The sequence below is a fragment of the Pelophylax lessonae genome, assembly GCF_965119305.1.
Source record: "Pelophylax lessonae genome assembly, chromosome: 1".
Taxonomy (NCBI): Eukaryota; Metazoa; Chordata; class Amphibia; order Anura; family Ranidae; genus Pelophylax; species Pelophylax lessonae.
In genome coordinates, this window is record NC_138768.1 from 319,124,699 (window position 1) to 319,144,177 (window position 19,479).

At 42.1% G+C, this 19,479-nt stretch overlaps 1 protein-coding gene across 1 annotated transcript in view; it reads left to right on the plus strand.

Moving 5' to 3' along the window:
• The window catches only part of LOC309545419 (uncharacterized protein), a 123,270-nt gene that overhangs the window by 39,328 nt on the left and 64,463 nt on the right, over positions 1 to 19,479 (plus strand). Inside the window, exons 2-3 of the mRNA XM_082244607.1 lie at positions 9,904 to 10,995; positions 11,081 to 11,100. Of these exons, the coding sequence (XP_082100733.1) occupies positions 9,921 to 10,995; positions 11,081 to 11,100 (1,095 nt within the window). The 5' untranslated portion in view covers positions 9,904 to 9,920. The remainder of the gene's footprint in view (positions 1 to 9,903; positions 10,996 to 11,080; positions 11,101 to 19,479) is intronic.

Genomic DNA, 19,479 nt, shown 5'->3' on the forward strand with positions numbered 1-19,479 from the left:
CGCAGACATTAGGCTGATGTTGGGGGAGTCTCCCTGCTGTTACAATACAATGATATGGTGGGGAGGATTCTTGCACCCACATCAGATGTGTGATTGGGGGAATCAGGTTGTTTTTTTTTTTTTTTTTTTCATTCTGCTGGTTGAAAAAAAAAAAAAAAACTGACCCATATCTGGCCAGCTTTAGGGATTAGAGTCTGGTGCCATAATATAATTGTTGGATGACAGTCTAAGGACCAATCTCTAGACTCTTAACTGGAATTCCTCTTGAGGTTTTTAGGGGTTCTTTGAGGCTGATTGAAATCCATCTTATGGTGACTACATAGTTTAGGGTTCAATACCACTTGTCAAAGCCTGCAAAAAAACACCAATGATATTTTTAGCTTTTTGTAAGGGTAGTACTCAGAACATAACTGTAAGGGAAGCATTGTTCCCAAGTAAAGCTCCTCCTTCCCACTGACCCCAATGAATTATTTATAGAAGGCAAGCATTAAAGTTGAGAAAGGCTGCTTTAGACTTGTCTGTCATATGTGTCATATATATACTTCTGATGGAATGCAGCCAACCAGAGATGGATATTGAAAGAACACTGCAACTTCAGTAACCTAGCACTGAGCTGCACTTGCATTCTTCCTTGAAGAGAGATCTTCCTGAATGTTTCATGGAGTCATCTCTGGGCATAGCTCTAGCATTAAGCCCATACCCCATCTGTGTCCTATCCACTAATTGGTGTTGCCCAATCCAAAGACAGGGCATCTTCTTACACAACAAAAGCACAAATGTAAAAGTACATGTATAATTCTCCCAGCCCCCATTCCTACATAGGTTTGGGTTCCCCTTTCCCCTAATAGGTACCATAGACTTTAATAGGATGTACCTTTATATGAGGAACAGCATCCCATTTAACTCTACATAACATTAGTGTCAGGCTTGGGCATTCTGTCACTAGATTTTTACAGCCATCAGAGGAGGTAAGTACGGACCTTCTAGCAAATGCAAAGCTCTTTTTTCTTTAGAATGTAGAAGATGTAGAAGAGTTAGACTCAGTGACCAATTTTTATTTCTGCCCTCAGTGTGGTTTTTCCCCCCCAACTTTTTCTCCTGGTACCTATTGTGTCCAAGACAGAAGGTAGGAGGAAGGAGAAATCACCAAATAAAAGGAAAAATGTAATCATTCAATGGGAAACTGTCTAAGACAGTGATGGTGAACCTTGGCACCCCAGATGTTTTGGAACTACATTTCCCATGATGCCTACCTACACTGCAGAGTGCATGAGCATCATGGGAAATGTAGTTCCAAAACATCTGGGGTGCCAAGGTTCACCATCACTGGTCTAAGATGTCCCCAACTTCGTGGAGATTTCCTTTCATTTCCTGTTCCATCGCCAGGACAGGAAATGCAGAGCAATTTCCCCAGCCAGGTACAGACTTAAAAAAATAAACTGACCAGGGCTTTCTAAACTCTCCCCTATTATACCTCAAATAATAAAAAAAAAAAAAAAAAAGTTTTCTTTTGTTAATAAATCTCGTTTTTTTTTTTTTTTATTCCTTTATTCAATCAACCCCACTGTCAGATATATGTAATAATCTAGCTTATCAGTTTGAATGTTATACTCTAGAGTCACATTTTTACACATAAAAAACTAAATTGAAAACAGCTACATACACAGACAAAACCATTGTGTCAGAGCCATTGGAAAATGACTGTAAATACCGGTCCAATGATGTTTCTCAATACTAAGTGGGAAACATATGTTAAAATGAATGCTAAAAAAAAGAAAAACTGACCTGTGGCAATGCATTACTAAAATGTCAGATTTTTGTAAAAAATGAAAGGATATACTGTAAATGATCTGATCTTATAAAAAAAATTAAGTCATCTATTTTCCCTAATACTCCTATATACTCCTAGATTGAAGTCTCCACAAAAGTAAATGAGTCTTTGATTATAGCACTGCTGCATTCCTGTGACTTTCAACCTTCACATTTAGGAGCAAATATGCTATAAAGCTTTAGCACTATCCCCACTGGTATAATGTTGTACATTAAATTTGGCTAGCTGATAGTGTTTTTTTTTTTTTTTTTTTTTTTAGCCATTGGGCTGAATACAGATAAAAAAAAAAAAAAAACAATAGATTCCTCCATTCACACGTTGGATGAAGAAATTTCCCGGCTGGGACATTTTATTCTGACAATGGCCCCCAATTGGTTGAAGCCACTGATCGAGAAAAAATTTCCGGCATATCTAATCAACAGAAGTCAATCAAATGATCGATGCCGAGGGATGTCACATACCGATCGAAAGTCATTGCAGAATGGTCCAAATTCCAATCAATGTATGGCCAGCTTTACTGGTACACTTAAAAAAAAAAGAAATACAATGATAGGAACAGGGGCAGTGTAAAAGGGTAATTTCTGCCATAGGAGGAAGTTGACTAAAGTAGGAACAAGAACATTCTGCACTGCAGGTCCTTAGGTACAGTTTTTCTCTCTAGCAGGCCTTCAGACGAATAATAAGCAGCAAATGAATGGCTTAATTAGCCATTTTAGGAAGACATTCAAAGTCACGGGTGAAAAGCAGTCATTAGAAGCTGTAGTGGGTAGGATATGCCATAGATGATCTCTCACTGCAGATACTGTATGCAAGTATAAAGATACAGGAGTGCCTAGGCACAGTTACATGTCAGGAAGTGCATTGCAAAGTAAAATTTAAAGAAATAGGTAGATATATATATATACAGTATACATAAAATATTATATATATATTTTTTTAAAATTGTTTGTAAATATACATGTTAAATTATAGGTTACCTGATCCAGAAAGTCTGCCATCAATTTAAGCCTATTACTTTAAGCAAATAAAACGTGTAAGTAGATTCCAGTCAAGCTGCCAATTTTTCTGATATCCAAGGAAACAGCGGAAGCCACTATGTTTCACTCTTACTGTTTGCCTCATTAAAGGCCCAGGCTAATTGCAATAATTCATTCATTAATTGTCTGGGTCTGTGGACTTTAGCACTGGTTGAGTACTGCCATTTAACACTACATTTTAAAAGCAAATTAAAATGGAAAATTCCTATCTAGCTGGGAAGCAGCACTTTACAGTTTTTTCTGATTGCTTAAGCACATTTTTTGTAACTATTGGCTATTTTTGCAAAACTCTACACACAAATAAGAAAACCTTTCACCCAATTATCAAAACATTGTAGTTCTCTTGCAAAAGCGAACACAGCTAGATTAACTCTTCACACCTTCGTAAAAATGGTGTTTTCGTATCAAACAGTAAACACAAGCCATCATCTACTAAGCACACAATGTGCCAACTACACACTAATGGTATGAATACAAAACACATCTGGCTTTTGCTTTCTCTGTGTACAGATGTCAATTTGAGGTCATACTTTTGTAATAGTGTCATGTAAACATACAAGGATCCAAACTTCAAGTATTGGTGTTTATTCACGCTCATCAAAACCAAGACAAAGTCAGAACACAAAATAGTAATTTCACAAAAAAAAAAAAAACGATCAGCCTACATCATGTCGTCTTTCTGGGTCCGGGCCACAAAATTTCGTCCACATCGCAAGCGATATCCTCCAGTTCAAGGCACCGGGGATAATATCTCCTTGAATGCCGTATCCAGGCCTGACATGATGCCTGGTCAATATCTCCACATGCCTCCTCCATTGCCTGTAAAAGGGCTACCTGTTGATGAGGATGACGGTCGTACTCTTTCCAGCGCCAGGCAGAGAAGAACTCCTCAAAGGGTTGTAAGAATGGAGAGTATGGAGGGAGGTTGAGTGCCATGAAGAATGGGTGGTCTGTAAACCAGTTGCGGACCAAAGCAGCCCTATGGAAACTAACATTGTCCCATATGATGACATATCGGGTATGCTCTGGTCTCTGAACAGTTAGCATGTCATGTAAGGGGTCCAGGAATGCAATAATGTGTGCAGTGTTGTATGGGTCTATGGTTGCATGATGGTGAACATGAACAACACCATTTTGGCTTATAGCTGCACACATGGTTATGTTACCACCACGTCGTCCTGGGACATTGATGATGGCAAGGTGTCCAATAATGTTCCTGCCATGTCTCCTGGTTTTACTGAGGTTACTGTAAAACCGGCCTCATCTACAAAAAGTAGCTCATGTCCCATGGCATCTGCTTCTAGTTCCATCACTCTCTGGACAAGACAAAACAAATGCAACACATCAGGCCCATGCACAGCACTACAGTATACACTTCCAAATTCAGAACCAATGACACTATAGCTTACCTGCACATAGTCATATTGCAGTTGCTTTACACGTTCTGTGTTTCTCTCGAAAGGAACTCTGTAAATTTGCTTCATTCTTATTCTGTGGCGCGCAAGTACACGACTTAGTGCAGAAATGCTTACACTGTGTATATTTTGAAAGATGGTGTCATTATCAATTATGCGCTGCTGTATTTCGCGCAGTCTTATTGCATTATTGGCAATCACCATGTTCACTATATGGGTCTCTTGCTCTGGAGTGAACATTCTTCCTCTGCCCCCAACATCTGGACGTCTAGCAATTCTGTAAAGTAACAATCTCAGTATTTTTGCATGTATGGTACTGTTGTGTTTCTCGTTAGAGTATGGCAGTGCTACAAAGTACTTACCGATTCTCATTTCGAAATGTCCTAATGATGCTTGCCACAGTGTAGGGGCTCAAATTAGGCTGAACCCATTGGCCAGCTTCCCTCAGGGTCATCCCATGGTTGATGACATGGTCCACTATTGTAGCTCTGATGTCGTCAGTTATTGTATTCTATGTCTTACTCTTCTTACCCTTCCTCTTTCCCCTCCTCGTCCTCTTCTTGCTCCTCCTTGTCCTCTTCCTCTAACCCTCTCGCTTCTTCCCCTCCACGTCCTCTTCCTCCAACTTCTTCACCTCCACGTCATCTCCCTCGGCCTCCTCGTCCTCTTCTTGCTCCTCCTTGTCCTCTTCCTCTAACTTCTTCGGAATAGCTTACCTGTGGCTTATTTATAGTGCTTAGGCTGATTGCAAAGTGAACTAATTATCTAAAACAGTTTTCACATGTGAAAGTGTGCCAGACAGTTGGCAAAATAGTGTTAATGATAGCCATACATGTGTATAATTTTGCTAGGAGTGTGTTGGAAATTTGGTAATTGAGTGTAAGCAGTGAGTTGTGTTTACAGTTCTGCAAAAAGAGTGTTGTGCAGTGAATTGTGCCTACAGTTTTGCAAAGTGTGTGTTACAAAATTGCAAACTGAGTGCAAAGCAGTGTTTGTGCTTTTAGTTTTGCAAACTCAGTGAGTGGTTTTGCTATACGTATTAATAGTTTTAGAAATTGTGCTACAAGAATCACGATTAGCGCTTAAGCATTCAGAAAAAACTGTAAACATGCCTGTTTATTTTCTACGTGTTTTAGTTCACATGAGATAGATAGATAGATAGATAGATAGATAGATAGATAGATAGATAGATAGATAGATAGATAGATAGATAGATAGATAGATAGATAGATAGATAGATAGATAGATAGATATACAGTATCTCACAAAAGTGAGTACACCCCTCACATTTTTGTAAATATTTTTTAATATCTTTTCATGTGACAACACTGAAGAAATGACACTTTGCTACAATGTAAAGTAGTGAGTGTACAGCTTGTATAACAGTGTAAATGTTCTGCCCCCTCAAAATAACTCAACACACAACCATTCATGTCTAAACCGCTGGCAACAAAAGTTCACTCCTAAGTGAAATGTCCAAATTGGGCCCAATTAGCCAATTTCCCTCCCCGGTGTCATGTGACCCATTAGTGTTACAAGGTCTCAGGTGTGAATGGGGAGCAGGTGTGGTAAATTTGGTGTTATCGCTCTCACTCTCTCATACTGGTCACTGGATGGATAGATAGATAGCACCTCATGGCAAAGAACTCTCTGAGGATCTGAAAAAAAGGATTGTTGCTCTACATAAAGACAGCCTAGGCTATAAGAAGATTGCCAAGACCATTAAACTGAGCTGCAGCATGGTGGCCAAGACCATACAGTGGTTTAACAGGACAAAATCCACTCAGAACAGGCCTCGCCATGGTTGACCAAAGAAGAGTGCACGTGCTCAGCATCATATTCAGAGGTTGTCTTTAGGAAATAGACGTATGAGTGCTGCCAGCATTGCTGCCGAGGTTGATGGGGTGGGGGGGTCATCCTGTCGTCCCAGAAGGAAGCCCCTTCTAAAGATGATGCACAAGAAAGCCGGGCAAGACAAGCAGACTAAGGACATGGATTACTGGAACCATGTCCTTTGGTCTGATGAGACCAAGATTTGGTTCAGATGGTGTCAAGCGTGTGTTGTGGTGGCAACTGGTTGAGGAGTACAAAAACAAGTGTGTCTTGCCTACAGTCAAGCATGGTGGTGGGAGTCTCACGGTCTGGGGCTGCATGAGTGCTGCCAACACTGGGGAGCTACCGTTTCATTGAGGGAACCATGAATGCCAACATGTACTGTGACATACTGAAGCAGAGCATGATCCCCTCCCTTCGGAGACTGGGCCGCAGGGCAGTATTCCAACATTATCACGACCCCAAACCCACCTCCAGAGACGACCACTGCCTTGCTAAAGGAAATGAGGGTAAAGGTGATGGACTGGGCAAGCAAGGCCTCTAACATCCATCCACCAGCTCTGTGGTGTTGTCATGGAGGAGTGGAAGAGCACTCCAGTGGCAAGCTGTGAAGCTCTGGTGAACACCATGCCCAGGAGGCTTTTTCCCCCGGGAGGAGAGGGACACACTTGCAACCTGTTTGACGATTCGTAGGAGATGGTTTTCCTTTCTCTTTGGAAACATTATGCCCTCTGAAAAAATCTGCTTGCAAGTGTGATCTTTTCCATCTGCATCTCCTCCCCCCAACCTCTCTTTTTGCAAATATAGCATTAAAAGAATTGCAGATTGGAGGATTTGGTATGCTCTGGGTATGGACCCCATGTGATGTCATGACGGTGTGTCCTGTCGTTCCGTCCCCCTTTCGGCTCCAGATCCAGCACTGATCAACCCATGCTTTTCCCCACCGGATTGAGTGGGAGGGATTAGGACGTTCAGTGTGACCCTCAGAGACACCTCCTAGTATGCTATTCTGGGTAATGCCAAAACGATCGATTTTTTAATCATGACGACTCTTTCAGATTGAATGACAAAAAAGACATGAACATTGCAAAATAGTTGTATATATTAAACTGGGACCACGGTCAAAAGATCCCTGAAGAAGAGTGATATTGAAACGCGTAGGGTCTTCAGCACCATACGTCAGGCTCCTCCATGTTGAAATGGTCATTTGGTCTGACAATGTTAAGAGTCGCCTATAATTTTAATGCATTTTTTCAATTGTGCAATTGCGTATAATTTCTGCTCTCTTGCCAATTTCTGTATACACTGTCTATATAAAATAAATTATTTCTTTTTTGATACTTACCTGTGTCATCACCCGTTATAGTCCCAATCAGGAGGATCTCTTCCATGTACATGCTTTCTAAATGCCCAGGAGGGTTAAGGCAGTGCTGGAAAATATTGACACTTTGGGCAGAATTTGGACATTTTGACCTAGGGGTGTACTCACTTTTGTTGCCAGCAGTTTTGACATTAATTAACCACTTAAGCCCCGGAAGATTTTACCCCCTTCCTGACCAGGGGGTTTTTTGCAATTTTTTACTGCGTGACTTTAACGGACAATTGCGCGGTCGTGCGACGCTGTACCTAAAATTTCACGTCCTTTTTTTCCCAAAAACAGAGCTTTCTTTTGGTGGTATTTGATCACCTGTGCGATTTTTTGATCATGCGCTATAAACAAAAAAAGAGCGTAAATTTTGCAAAATAACAATATTTTTCACTTTTTTTTATATGAAATTCCCCCCCAAAAAAATGTAAAAATCAAAATTTTTTAACATTTTCGGCCAATTTGTTTTATGCTACATATGTTTGGTAAAAAAAATCGCAAAAAGCGTATTTTGATTGGTTTGCGCAAAAGTTATCGCGTTTACTAACACAGGGAAAGATTTTTGTCATTTTTGGTGGGTTTTTTTTAACGAGTAATGGCGGCGATCTGCGATTTTTTTTTGCGGTATTGCGACCTTGCGGCGGACAGATCGGACCCTTAACTGACATTTTTGACACTTTTAGGGGTACCAGTGACATTACTGCAGTAATCAGTGCTATACATATGCACTGTTACTGCAAAAATGACACTGGCAGGGAAGGGGTTAACTGTATTGGAGAGGGAGGGGTTAAGTGTGTCCTAGGGGCTTGTTTCTAACTGTATTGGGACAGGTCTACTATTGTAAAAACAGAGATCAACGGTTCTACATAGTAGAACCGTCTGATCTCCATTTTTACACAGGGGAGAATGACAGGCAGCTTGTTTACATAAGCCGCCCGCCTTTCTTTCGCTGTACCGACGACCGTAGTGTGACCGGCGGAAATCGGGTCAGCCGGTCACACGCCCGCACTCCTCTGTGAACGAGCCGAGGCGTGCGCGCGCCTCAGCGTTCGAGCGCTCGCCCGCTATTGGCTCAAAACCCAGTGACAGGCTAGCGACGTAGATCTACGTCACTCTGCCTGGTTGGGGCTGACTGCCGCAGTAAATATACTGTGCGCACTCGGCAAGTGGTTAAAGGCTAAGTGTGGAATTATCTTAAGAGGACAGCAAATTTAGGGTCCTTTCACACGGCCGCTCCGCTGCTTAAGTCCGCTGCGGGACTTTTTTTTTTTCACGGAGCGGATGACATTTGTGTCATCCGCTCCATGTGCCTGCATATCATCCCATCCGTTTGCGGATGATATGCGGACAAAATGTAAGTATATGGCATTGCGGATGTCAGCGGATGACACTGCTGACATCCGATTTTCCTTCCTTTCCGTTTTTTACACGGATGAAAAAATAGGGTTCTGTTCCATTCGAAAAAACGGAACAGAACTGAAAGGAGGAAAATCGGATGTCAGCGGATGGTATTCCGCTGACATCCGCAATGCCATTCACTTACATTATGTCCGCAAATCATCCGCAAACGGATGGGATGATTTGCGGACACACGGAGCGGCCGTGTGAAAGGACCCTTACACTGTTATACAAGCTGTACACTCACTACTTTACATTGTAGCAAAGTGTCATTTCTTCAGTGTTGTCACATGAAAAGATATAATAAAATATTTACAAAAATGTAAGGGGTGTACTCAATTTTGTGAGATACTGTATAATACACAGCTTCCTGCTTATTTTTATTCCCTATAGTCGATATAGGAAAGGAATTTATGATAATTTCATTAATATGACAACATATTCTTTCATTTACCCTTCAGATCAGTGTCAGCCTCAGGTTTTATGGCTCCCTCTGCCAAATTTTGGTTCATTGCCTTCCTTATGTGAAAGAAAGCAGATTTTGCTATTTCTCATTAAAACCAATGTTACTAAATCTTGCATGCAATGAATGATTCCTGTGCCTGGAACACATCTCCACCCTCACTTATGTTTTCCCTTATTTCCAAAATAATGCTGCATTGCCATAGTTATAAAATTGCATCAAAGACTGTAAATCCGGATTCCTAAATGAGTGCTATGACATTGCTCACTGCAGCTGAATAAATAAGCATTGTCACCCTAGGAAAGGAAGTGTCTCTGAATAAGCTTTGTTTGTATGATTTATGTGAAAGTAGGACACAAAGGACAAAAAAAATGAAACTTTTTAATATTACAGGAATATGTACAACAACATATTTGGTTCAAGTGTGTGTGTTTGAGTACATTTTAATGTTTTAAAATAATAAATAGTATTAGTATATATGCTATGTGTTTCTTCAGCTGTTTAATACTCATGCACTTCTATTTAGTTGTTTATTTATCTATATTTTTTATTCCTTTTAGGTGGATCTGTTTCAAAAATGGTCAGCTGTGTCAATACTTATAGCAATGATACCATCCTCAGTTCTCCGGCTTCCCGCATACCTGGTGCAATATTTCTGGGATTGGCGGCCACCTTGGGTTTACCTGGGAATACTTTTATTATCTGGAGCATTTTGTGGAAAATGAAAGGCCGGGAAAAGTCAGTAACCTGCATCCTAATTCTTAACTTGGCGGTGGCAGATGGGACAGTCCTTCTCCTCACTCCATTTTTTATCATATTTTTGGCCAAGAAAAGCTGGATATTTGGTAGACCTGTCTGTAAAATTGCTTACTACCTCTGTTGCCTTAACATGTATGCCAGCATTTTCATTATTGCTCTCATGAGCATGGACCGATTCTTAGCTGTTTTCCGACCATACATGGCTCAGTCGCTTCGTAAACGAGATGTGGTGGTAAAGGTCCTCATAGTCATATGGCTTCTAGCTGGGGCTTTGGCACTTCCAGCATTCGCTTTCAGGGAAGTGATAGACAACAAATACATGAACTCTACAATATGTGAACCTTGCCATGCCAACCGAGCAGAGGCCATCTTTCATTACTCCTTTGAGACATTGGTGGCTTTCCTGCTTCCTTTTCCTGTGGTATGTTTTAGCTATATGCTTGTGTTAATTAAACTAAAAGCAAGCCGCTTTGGACAACGGTCAAGGATAGAGAAGCTGATTGCTTTCATCTTGTTGACTTTTGCCATCCTATGGATTCCATATCATGTAGTCAATGCTATGCAGGTGGCTGCCAATCTCACCACTGGAAGTATATCCGAGACTCTGGCAAAAGCAGCTAAAAAGAGCCGAGCTGGAGCCACCGCTTTAGCATTTTTCAGTGCGTGTGTCAACCCTCTGCTGTATGCTTTTGCTGCTTCTGATTTATTTAGGGTATTTGGAGTGGGCTTTGTAGCCAAGCTACTGGAGGGAACTGTGGCAGAAATACAAAAACGTGTTAAATCTCAACGTGAGCTCGTAAAAGGTCTTGTGAGAGTTGGAAGTCGGGGTGAGTCGGTGGAGATTGAAGAGAAAAATGGGATAAAATTAGAACCATTGAATGGTGACTGTGCATGTACAAGTTAGCAGTATCAGCTAGAAAGATGGGCCTTAAAAATAGTGCAGTATTAAATTTGTTTAAACTTTATAAATTCCCCCAGTCAGTCAGAAATCGTATTATGTAAGCATAAAACGTTCTCCTAAGCAGCTTTAAGATTAATATATTTTTTGGAGAGAAGAAATGCTTTTGAGGGATGGTAAAGTTAACACATATGAATCCAAGAATGTTATTGACAGTCTCCAGAACATTCCATCACATGAAGGAACAATGGTCATATATCCAAGGAACAACTGGTAAACCCATTGTTAAATAATTCACAGACGTATGTAAAACCTGTTAAAGTGCATTTTCTGTTCTCATAAACATACCATTTCAGCAGTTAAATAATACAATGCAAAGGGTTTCCTTTCCCAAGGAAGTAATTTCATTATATATTACCATACACACAATGGGGTTGTTTTACTAAAACTGGAGAGGGCAAAATCAGGTGCAGCTGTGTAAGGTAGACAATCAGCTTCTAACTTCAGCTTGATCAGTTAGGCTTTGACTAAAAAAAAAAAATAACTGGAAGCTGTTTGGTTTCTATGCAGAGCTGCACCAGATTGTACACTCTCCAGGTTTTGTAAATCAATCCCAATGATTTTACCAATGATTTAACCATTTCATCACTAATTTCTTGTGAAACTTGGGGTACCTTGGTGGTAAGTGTGTTACTTCCTGTTGGAATAAATACAATATAAAGTTTGCAGTGTTAACCACTTTCTGGCTGCGCGCTGTAGCTTTAGTGCTACAGTGTGGGCCAGCTAAGCAGAATCATGTGTATGTATATATTTATATATACAGTATCTCACAAAAAAGTGAGTACACCCCTCACATTTTTGTAAATATTTTATTATATATTTTCATGTGACAACACTGAAGAAATGACACTTTGCTACAATGTAAAGTAGTGTACAGCTTGTATAACAGTGTAAATTTGCTGTCCCCTCAAAAAAACTGAACACACAGCCATTAATGTCCAAACCACTGGCAACAGTGAGTACACCCCTAAATGAAAATGTCCAAATTGGGCCCATTTAGCCATTTTCCCTCCCTGGTGTCATGTGACTCGTTAGTGTTACAAGGTCACAGGTGTAAATGGGGAGTGGGTGTGTTAAATTTGGTGCTCTCACTCTCTCATACTAGTCACTGGAAGTTCAACATTGCACCTCATGGCAAAGAACTTTCTGAGGATCTGAAAAAAAAAAAAATTGCTCTACATAAAGATGGCCTAGGACTGAGATACAGCATGGTGGCCAAGACCATACAGCGGTTAACAGGACAGGTTCCACTCAGAACAGGCCTCGCCATGGTCGACCAAAGAAGTTGAGAGCACATGCTCAGCGTCATAGCCAGAGGTTGTCTTTGGGAAATAGATGTATGAGAGCTGCCAACATTGCTGCAGAGGTTGAAGGGGTGGGAGGTCAGCCTGTCAGTGCTCAGACCATACGCCACACACTGCATCAAATTGGTCTGCATGACTGTCTTCCCAGAAGGAAGCCTCTTCTAAAGATGATGCACAAGAAAGTGTGCAAACAGTTTGCTGAGAGCTGGAACCATGTCCTATGGTCTGATGAGACCATAATAATCTTATTTGGTTCAGATGGTGTCAAGAGTGTGTGGAGGCAACCAGGTGAGGAGTACAAAGACAAGTGTGTCTTGCCTACAGTCAAGCATGGTGGTGGGAGTGTCATGGTCTGGGGCCGCATGAGTGCTGCCAGCACTGGGGAGCTACAGTTCATTGATGGAATCAAGAATGCCAACATCTACTGTGACATACTGAAGCAGAGCATGATCCCCTCCCTATGGAGGCAGGCCCGCAGGAAAGTATTTCAACATGATAGCCACCCCAAACACACCTCCAAGACGACCACTGCCTTGCTAAAGAAGCTGAGGGTAAAGGTGATGGACTGGCCAAGCAGATCTCCAGACCCAAACCCTATTGAGCATCTCTGGGGCATCTTCAAAAGAAAGGTGGAGGAGCGAAAAGTATCTAACATCCACCAGCTCTGTGATGTCATCATGGAGGAGTGGAAGAGGACTCCAGTGGCAACCTGTGAAGCTCTAGTGAACTCCATGCCTAAGAGGGTTAAGGCAGTGCTGGAAAATAATGGTGGCCACACAAAATATTGACACTTTGGGCCCATTTTCACTTAAGGGTGTACTCACTTTTGTTGCCAGCGGTTTAGACATTAATAGCTGTGTGTTGAAATATTTTGAGGGGACAGCAAATTTACACTGTTATACAAGCTGTACACTCACTACTTTACATTGTAGCAAAGTGTCATTTCTTCAGTGTTGTTAAATGAAAAGATATAATAAAATATTTACAAAAATGTGAAGTGTGCACTCACTTTTGTGAGATACTGTGTGTGTGTGTGTGTGTGTGTGTGTGTGTGTATATATCTATATATATGTAAGTGTGTGTGTGTGTGTATGTGTGTGTAAAGCACTGTGTACATTGATGGCTCTGTATGAGTACCTGTAATGATAATTTAAGATTGGGAAGAAGATTATTAAAGTGTATCCACATCAAAAGCTTTTCCTTTTTAGTTTAGGATACAGTGGGGTAAGGCTGGAGCCCATGTCAGGTTTTTATTGCTGTCTGTATCCCCACTGGGGTGTATTATAATCTTTGTTTATCTTTTGCTACTGGGACAATATTCAATGGGGAACCACAATTTTAAGGCTGTCATCAGAATGGCGGATTAAGGGGAAATCTTCCAACAGGGAAACCTGTACCAGTGATAACAGTGTAAGAGGGAACCCTCACTCTGGAGAGATTTCCTCCTACTTCCTCTGTGTCCTCGGGACAAGAAGGATAATCACCCCATCAGTACACAGAACAATCTGAGAGGGAATCCAATTATTGCCTACTTATCCAAAAAGTATTTTTTTATCACGTGAAGAAATAAGGAGAGGAAACTCTAGGAATTAGTTTTATATGACCAAGTGGATGTGAGTGGAAATACCATACCCTTTGGGATTAAGAAATCCCTCAATTTGCTGACTCCTGTTTCAGACTCCTGGACCTAATAGTTGTGGTCAGCTTGCAAAAAAAAAAAAAAAAAGACTGCCCAGTAAATAAGTGCCACACTCAGCATGTTCTGAGGGATGCATTAAGAATCCAGGGAATGAGAAGTACACTTACATGTAGAAATCAATTTTATCTAAAAGGCTTCATTAGCATTTACTTCCCAGGGAGTAATGCCTGAAACCTCTGTAACTGTATTTAATGCTCTAATTTACTTTGTGAATCGTAGGAATTTATTATATGTTTACAGTGATACAAGGCATCAGTGCTAACTACTGCTTTACATTGTTTTACCATAAATGTTTTAGCACTTCTGTCATGCAGCACTAAGATCCCTGGTTCAAGTCCTGTTCAAGACACTCTCTGCATGAAGTTTGCATGTTTTGCCTCTGCTTGCGTGGGTTTCCTCTGGATCCATTATAAATTGGCCCTAGTATGTGTATGCATGCATGTGACATAGGAACCTTAGATTGTAAGCTCCTTGAGGGCAAGGACTGACATGAATGTACAGTATGTAAAGCACTGCATTAATTGTCTGTGCTGTATAAATACCTGCAATAAAAAATTTTAATAAATACATTGAAGGATCTATTACAACACTTACTTTGACCAAAATGTCCATGGTATCTGGCTCTTGTAAAAGTGATTACAGTAAACCAATAAAAAGCCTTAAAATGCTAAATGCTACTTGCCTCAAGCTAGTCTTGTATCTTGTGGTAGAAACACTTTAAAGCTAGCAGCAAGCAATGCAATGGTTCTGATTTATGAAAGGCAAATAGACTGTTAACTGTGCAAGCAAATTATCACTTTGTATGAGAATTTCCTCTTAGGTTGGTGAATGAGGCCAGGGACGTACATATAGGGGTCCCAGGGGTCGCCATTGCAAACAGGCCCCATGCTCCAGCTGGCCCATGCGGCCCACCTGTATGCCTGAATAGGAGGGCGGCAGGGGCGGTGGCATGTAGAGGAACCGATCACTCTATATGGCCGCTGAATGCCCACTTCTCCTCTTCTCCCTCCCGCAGACATTCGGCAGCTACAGGAGGGAAATGGAGGGCCTCCTTATACTTGTCACACGGGCCATTGTGTGCTTTCCTGGCCCCCCTCTCGCCCCCCTCAGTCCCTTTCTCTTATTCAAAAGTGAGACATCAGGGGTAAAACCACTGATATTTCACCGAAGCCCCCCCCCCAATGGGGGGGTCCTAAAAAATATGTAAAGAATAATAAAAAAATAAAATTGTAAAAAATAAATAAATAAAATGGTAAAAAATGATAAAAAAAAATAAACCAACGAAAATAAAAAACTGACACCAGTGGTGGAACTACCAGGATCACAAAGGTTGCACTTGCGATTGGACTCTGGCGTTTCACCACCATGGGGTGACCCCAAGATGGCAGAAAGGGGGCCCACTGCAGAACCATAAAAAAGGGTCCCACTATGAGAGTAAAGGGCCCTGGGATCAGTGGAAAGGGCCCCGCGGTCAGGGGGTTTCTTCCACCAGGGTCCTGAAGGTTCTAGTTACGCCTCTGGTTAAAGCTCTGCTGACTTGCTGACTTGCTGACTTTCACTATCAAATCATTTGCAAACAAAAATATGTTTTTTTTTTTCCTTGCACGTGATTGTGTATGTTTGGAAAGTTTATTTTTACCACATTCACTAAGCTAAGGGACAAGGCCAAATTCATGCATTAAATAAATACATAAATCAAAGAAGCATGAATGTATAGTATGTTCCTAATACAAAGAGGTGCATCAACTTCCTAAAATTAATTTCTGAATTACATACGAATGATAATTGAACAATTTTTGGAAATGGGAATCAAGAGGCTTATTGGTTTGGGGAACAAATTATTGTAATTAGAGCAAGTCAGGGTATTCATAAAGAGTGTTTTAGCGAATCTGTATGATTCCACCATGCCTATGCGCAACAAACGTATGTGTGGGCAACAGATTCACATACTTGTTGGAAACACTGCTGAGAAAAGCAACATGAGTGGAGGCGCACTAAAACCAAAGTGCAGGGGCAATATCATGAAATCAGTGGGCTCATGTGCAAGATAAAAGGTGGGCCCTCGGCACTGATAAAAAAGTGTTCCACTGGGAAATGTTGGCGTGGCTTACATTGTGCTAAATATTGGGCATGGCTTAAAGGGGGTGTGGTTTATTAGAGCCTGAGATGACATACATCCTGCAGAAAGCGGTAATATTAAATAGAGAATGTACAGTGCGCCTGGGTAGTATGGTGTGTACGGCAGTGAATAGTATATGCAGGAGAGAGGTATGGAGTGTATGGAGGTGGGTGGTATGCACAGGAGAGGAATATGGAGGTGGGTATTATGCACAGGAGAGGAGGACGGAGTGTATGAAGGTGGGTAGTATGCACAGGAGAGGAGTACGGAGTGTATGGAGGTGGGAAGTATGCACAGGAGAGGGATACAGAGTGTATGGAGGTGGGTAGTATGCACAGGAGAGGAGTACGGAGTGTATGGAGGTGGGTAGTATGCACTGGAGAGGAGTACGGAGTGTATGGAGGTGGGTAGTATGCACAGGAGAGGAGTACGGGGTGTATGGAGGTGGGTAGTATGCACAGGAGAGGAGTACGGGGTGTATGGAGGTGGGTAGTATGCACAGGAGAGGAGTACGGGGTGTATGGAGGTGGGTAGTATGCACAGGAGAGGAGTACAGAGTGTATGGAGGTGGGTATTATGCACAGGAGAGGAGTACGGAGTGTATGGAGGTGGGTAGTATGCACAGGAGAGGAGTACAGATTGTATGGAGGTGGGTATTATGCACAGGAGAGGAGTATGGAGTGTATGGAGGTGGGTAGTATGCACAGGAGAGGAGTACGGGGTGTATGGAGGTGGGTAGTATGCACAGGAGAGGAGTACGGGGTGTATGGAGGTGGGTAGTATGCACAGGAGAGGAGTACAGAGTGTATGGAGGTGGGTATTATGCACAGGAGAGGAGTACGGAGTGTATGGAGGTGGGTAGTATGCACAGGAGAGGAGTACGGAGTGTATGGAGGTGGGTAGTATGCACAGGAGAGGAGTACGGAGTGTATGGAGGTGGGTAGTATGCACAGGAGAGGAGTACGGGGTGTATGGAGGTGGGTAGTATGCACAGGAGAGGAGTACAGAGTGTATGGAGGTGGGTATTATGCACAGGAGAGGAGTACGGAGTGTATGGAGGTGGGTGGTATGCACAGGAGAGGAGTTCGGGGTGTATGGAGGTGGGTAGTATGCACAGGAGAGGAGTACGGAGTGTATGGAGGTGGGTAGTATGCACAGGAGAGGAGTACGGAGTGTATGGAGGTGGGTAGTATGCACAGGGGAGGAGTGTGGAGGCTAGGTGTCAGTGTTTTTGTTTTTTTTTGCAATTCTATTCTCTCTTTTCTTTCTTTTTTTTTTTTTTTTTTACAATTTATGTTTTTTATATTTATTGATTTTTATCTCCCCTTTGAGACAGAGATAGGAACTGAGGACAGAGATTCCCCAGTGCCTTTCTTAGCAGCCTCAGCATTAAAAATGAATGAACAGGAGACAGGCTCCTCTCCATTCATAAACTAAAGCACAGTTAACACAGTTTACTATGCTCAGTTATCAAAATACACAGGTGTGATTGGAAGCGATTGCTCAGTGTCCAGTTCAGAAAAGGAAGGGGCTGGTAAATGACATTTTTACCGGCCCCTTCCTCTGCTCTCCATCCTGACACACTCCACGGTAGCCGGTTGGAGAGGAGAGGAGGGAAGCCGGCTGCAGAGTAATGAGGGGGGCAGAGGAGGAGGACACGGGGAACAGTCAGGGATAATTGGTGCAGTAGGGGAAAATGTTGCAAGCACCGATCTCCCTGTATAGCTTTTCAGCTGACAGCCGCGGGATGTAGAGGAGGAGAAGCGGCTGTCAGCTGCTTAACTGAAAACTATACAGGGAGATCCGTGCATGTAACTGTCCCCCTGACAATCACCCCGACTGTCAACCAGGAGATCATCCATGGGTGCAGTGTGGGTCTCAGTGGGCGTTGAACACCCTGAACACATGGATGATACGCCACTGCAGAGTGTCTATACAAGAACTCTATCCTCAGTGCAGCTGAGCTCCCTCCTTACGGAGATGCAGTTGTCACATAGACACACGGTGCAGCAGCCGAAGCGTATTGAAGCTGGGTGGGCGAAGATTAGTTGCCGATCAGGTCCACTCCCCCTGCGATTGATAGCAGGCAGGGGGCAGATCCACAGCCAATAGACAGCCTGCTATTGGATATAGAATCAGCCCACTGCCTGCTGTCAATTACAAAGACTGAGAGGACCTGATGAGAAACTATTTTCTTAGCTATCCCATCAGGCTGCAGTGTCATTCTTTGTTAGGAGGCTGTCGACTGTAAAGCCAACACTGTCCTTACAGCAGAAATAAAGTGTCAGTACTTACCTGTAACAGTCTGATGTCCACTAGGGGTCCTTAGCCAGCATCAGTATCTTCACCTCTGCTTCTTTGCAGTGCCAAATTTTTAACCATCTGGATTGGCTAGCACAAGATGACTTCACTCTTGTGCATGTGCAGATGTCAGTCATCCCAGCATACAGGTGCTGTGCATGCTCAGCTCAATGAACATCTTAAGAAAGACTGCGGGCAGCCAGGTAGACATTTTTTTATTCCATGTCTTTTTAGTGATAAATAGCTTGTCTGCTTGCAAATGTTAACATTTTGCATTTAGTTTTATTTTAACAACAGGGACAGAAGGGAAATGGAAGGAGTAACAGGAGCAAACATGCTACACAGCGTACAGAGACAGGCACTCTTCCTGTCTCTTTACACCAATTTAGAGTTGGTACTAAAGGCTTAGTTCACCTTTGGAACATGTTACATGTTTCACCCATATTTAGGGTGGAACATGTAACATGTTCCAGCTCCTGCCTCCTCTCCCCCTCGGTCTCCTCCCCACACCCGCTGTCATAATTTAAAAACAGCGAGGTCGTGTGGAGCGCCCACGTGGTCTCATCATTCATTTACAGAGTTCTTTGAATAAATGTACTACAAGTACTGTCTGCCACTGCTGCCAATGGCTTGTAGTTCTCAATGAACTGCATGGGCATTGGTGAGCACTCTCATAGTTTATAGATTTTTTCTGAAATTCAGTAACTGCCTGCCTGTATTGGGGGTATGGGCAGACAGTGTATTTAGAGTCTGCAGAATTATGGCATTGCACCCACAATCTGCTTATAGCGGGTGCAATGCTTTACCATATTTCCCAACGTTTTGAGGTGGGAACTAGGGACACATTTTAGCAAAAGTATGTAGGCATAAGACACACACTCTGCTATGCCCCCTTGAAGTAGAATTATACATAAAAAAATAATTGGTTAAATCCACATGTGCTTTTTTTTTTTTTACCGCTACTATTCCTTTATATTGGCTTTCAAAATTTACAAA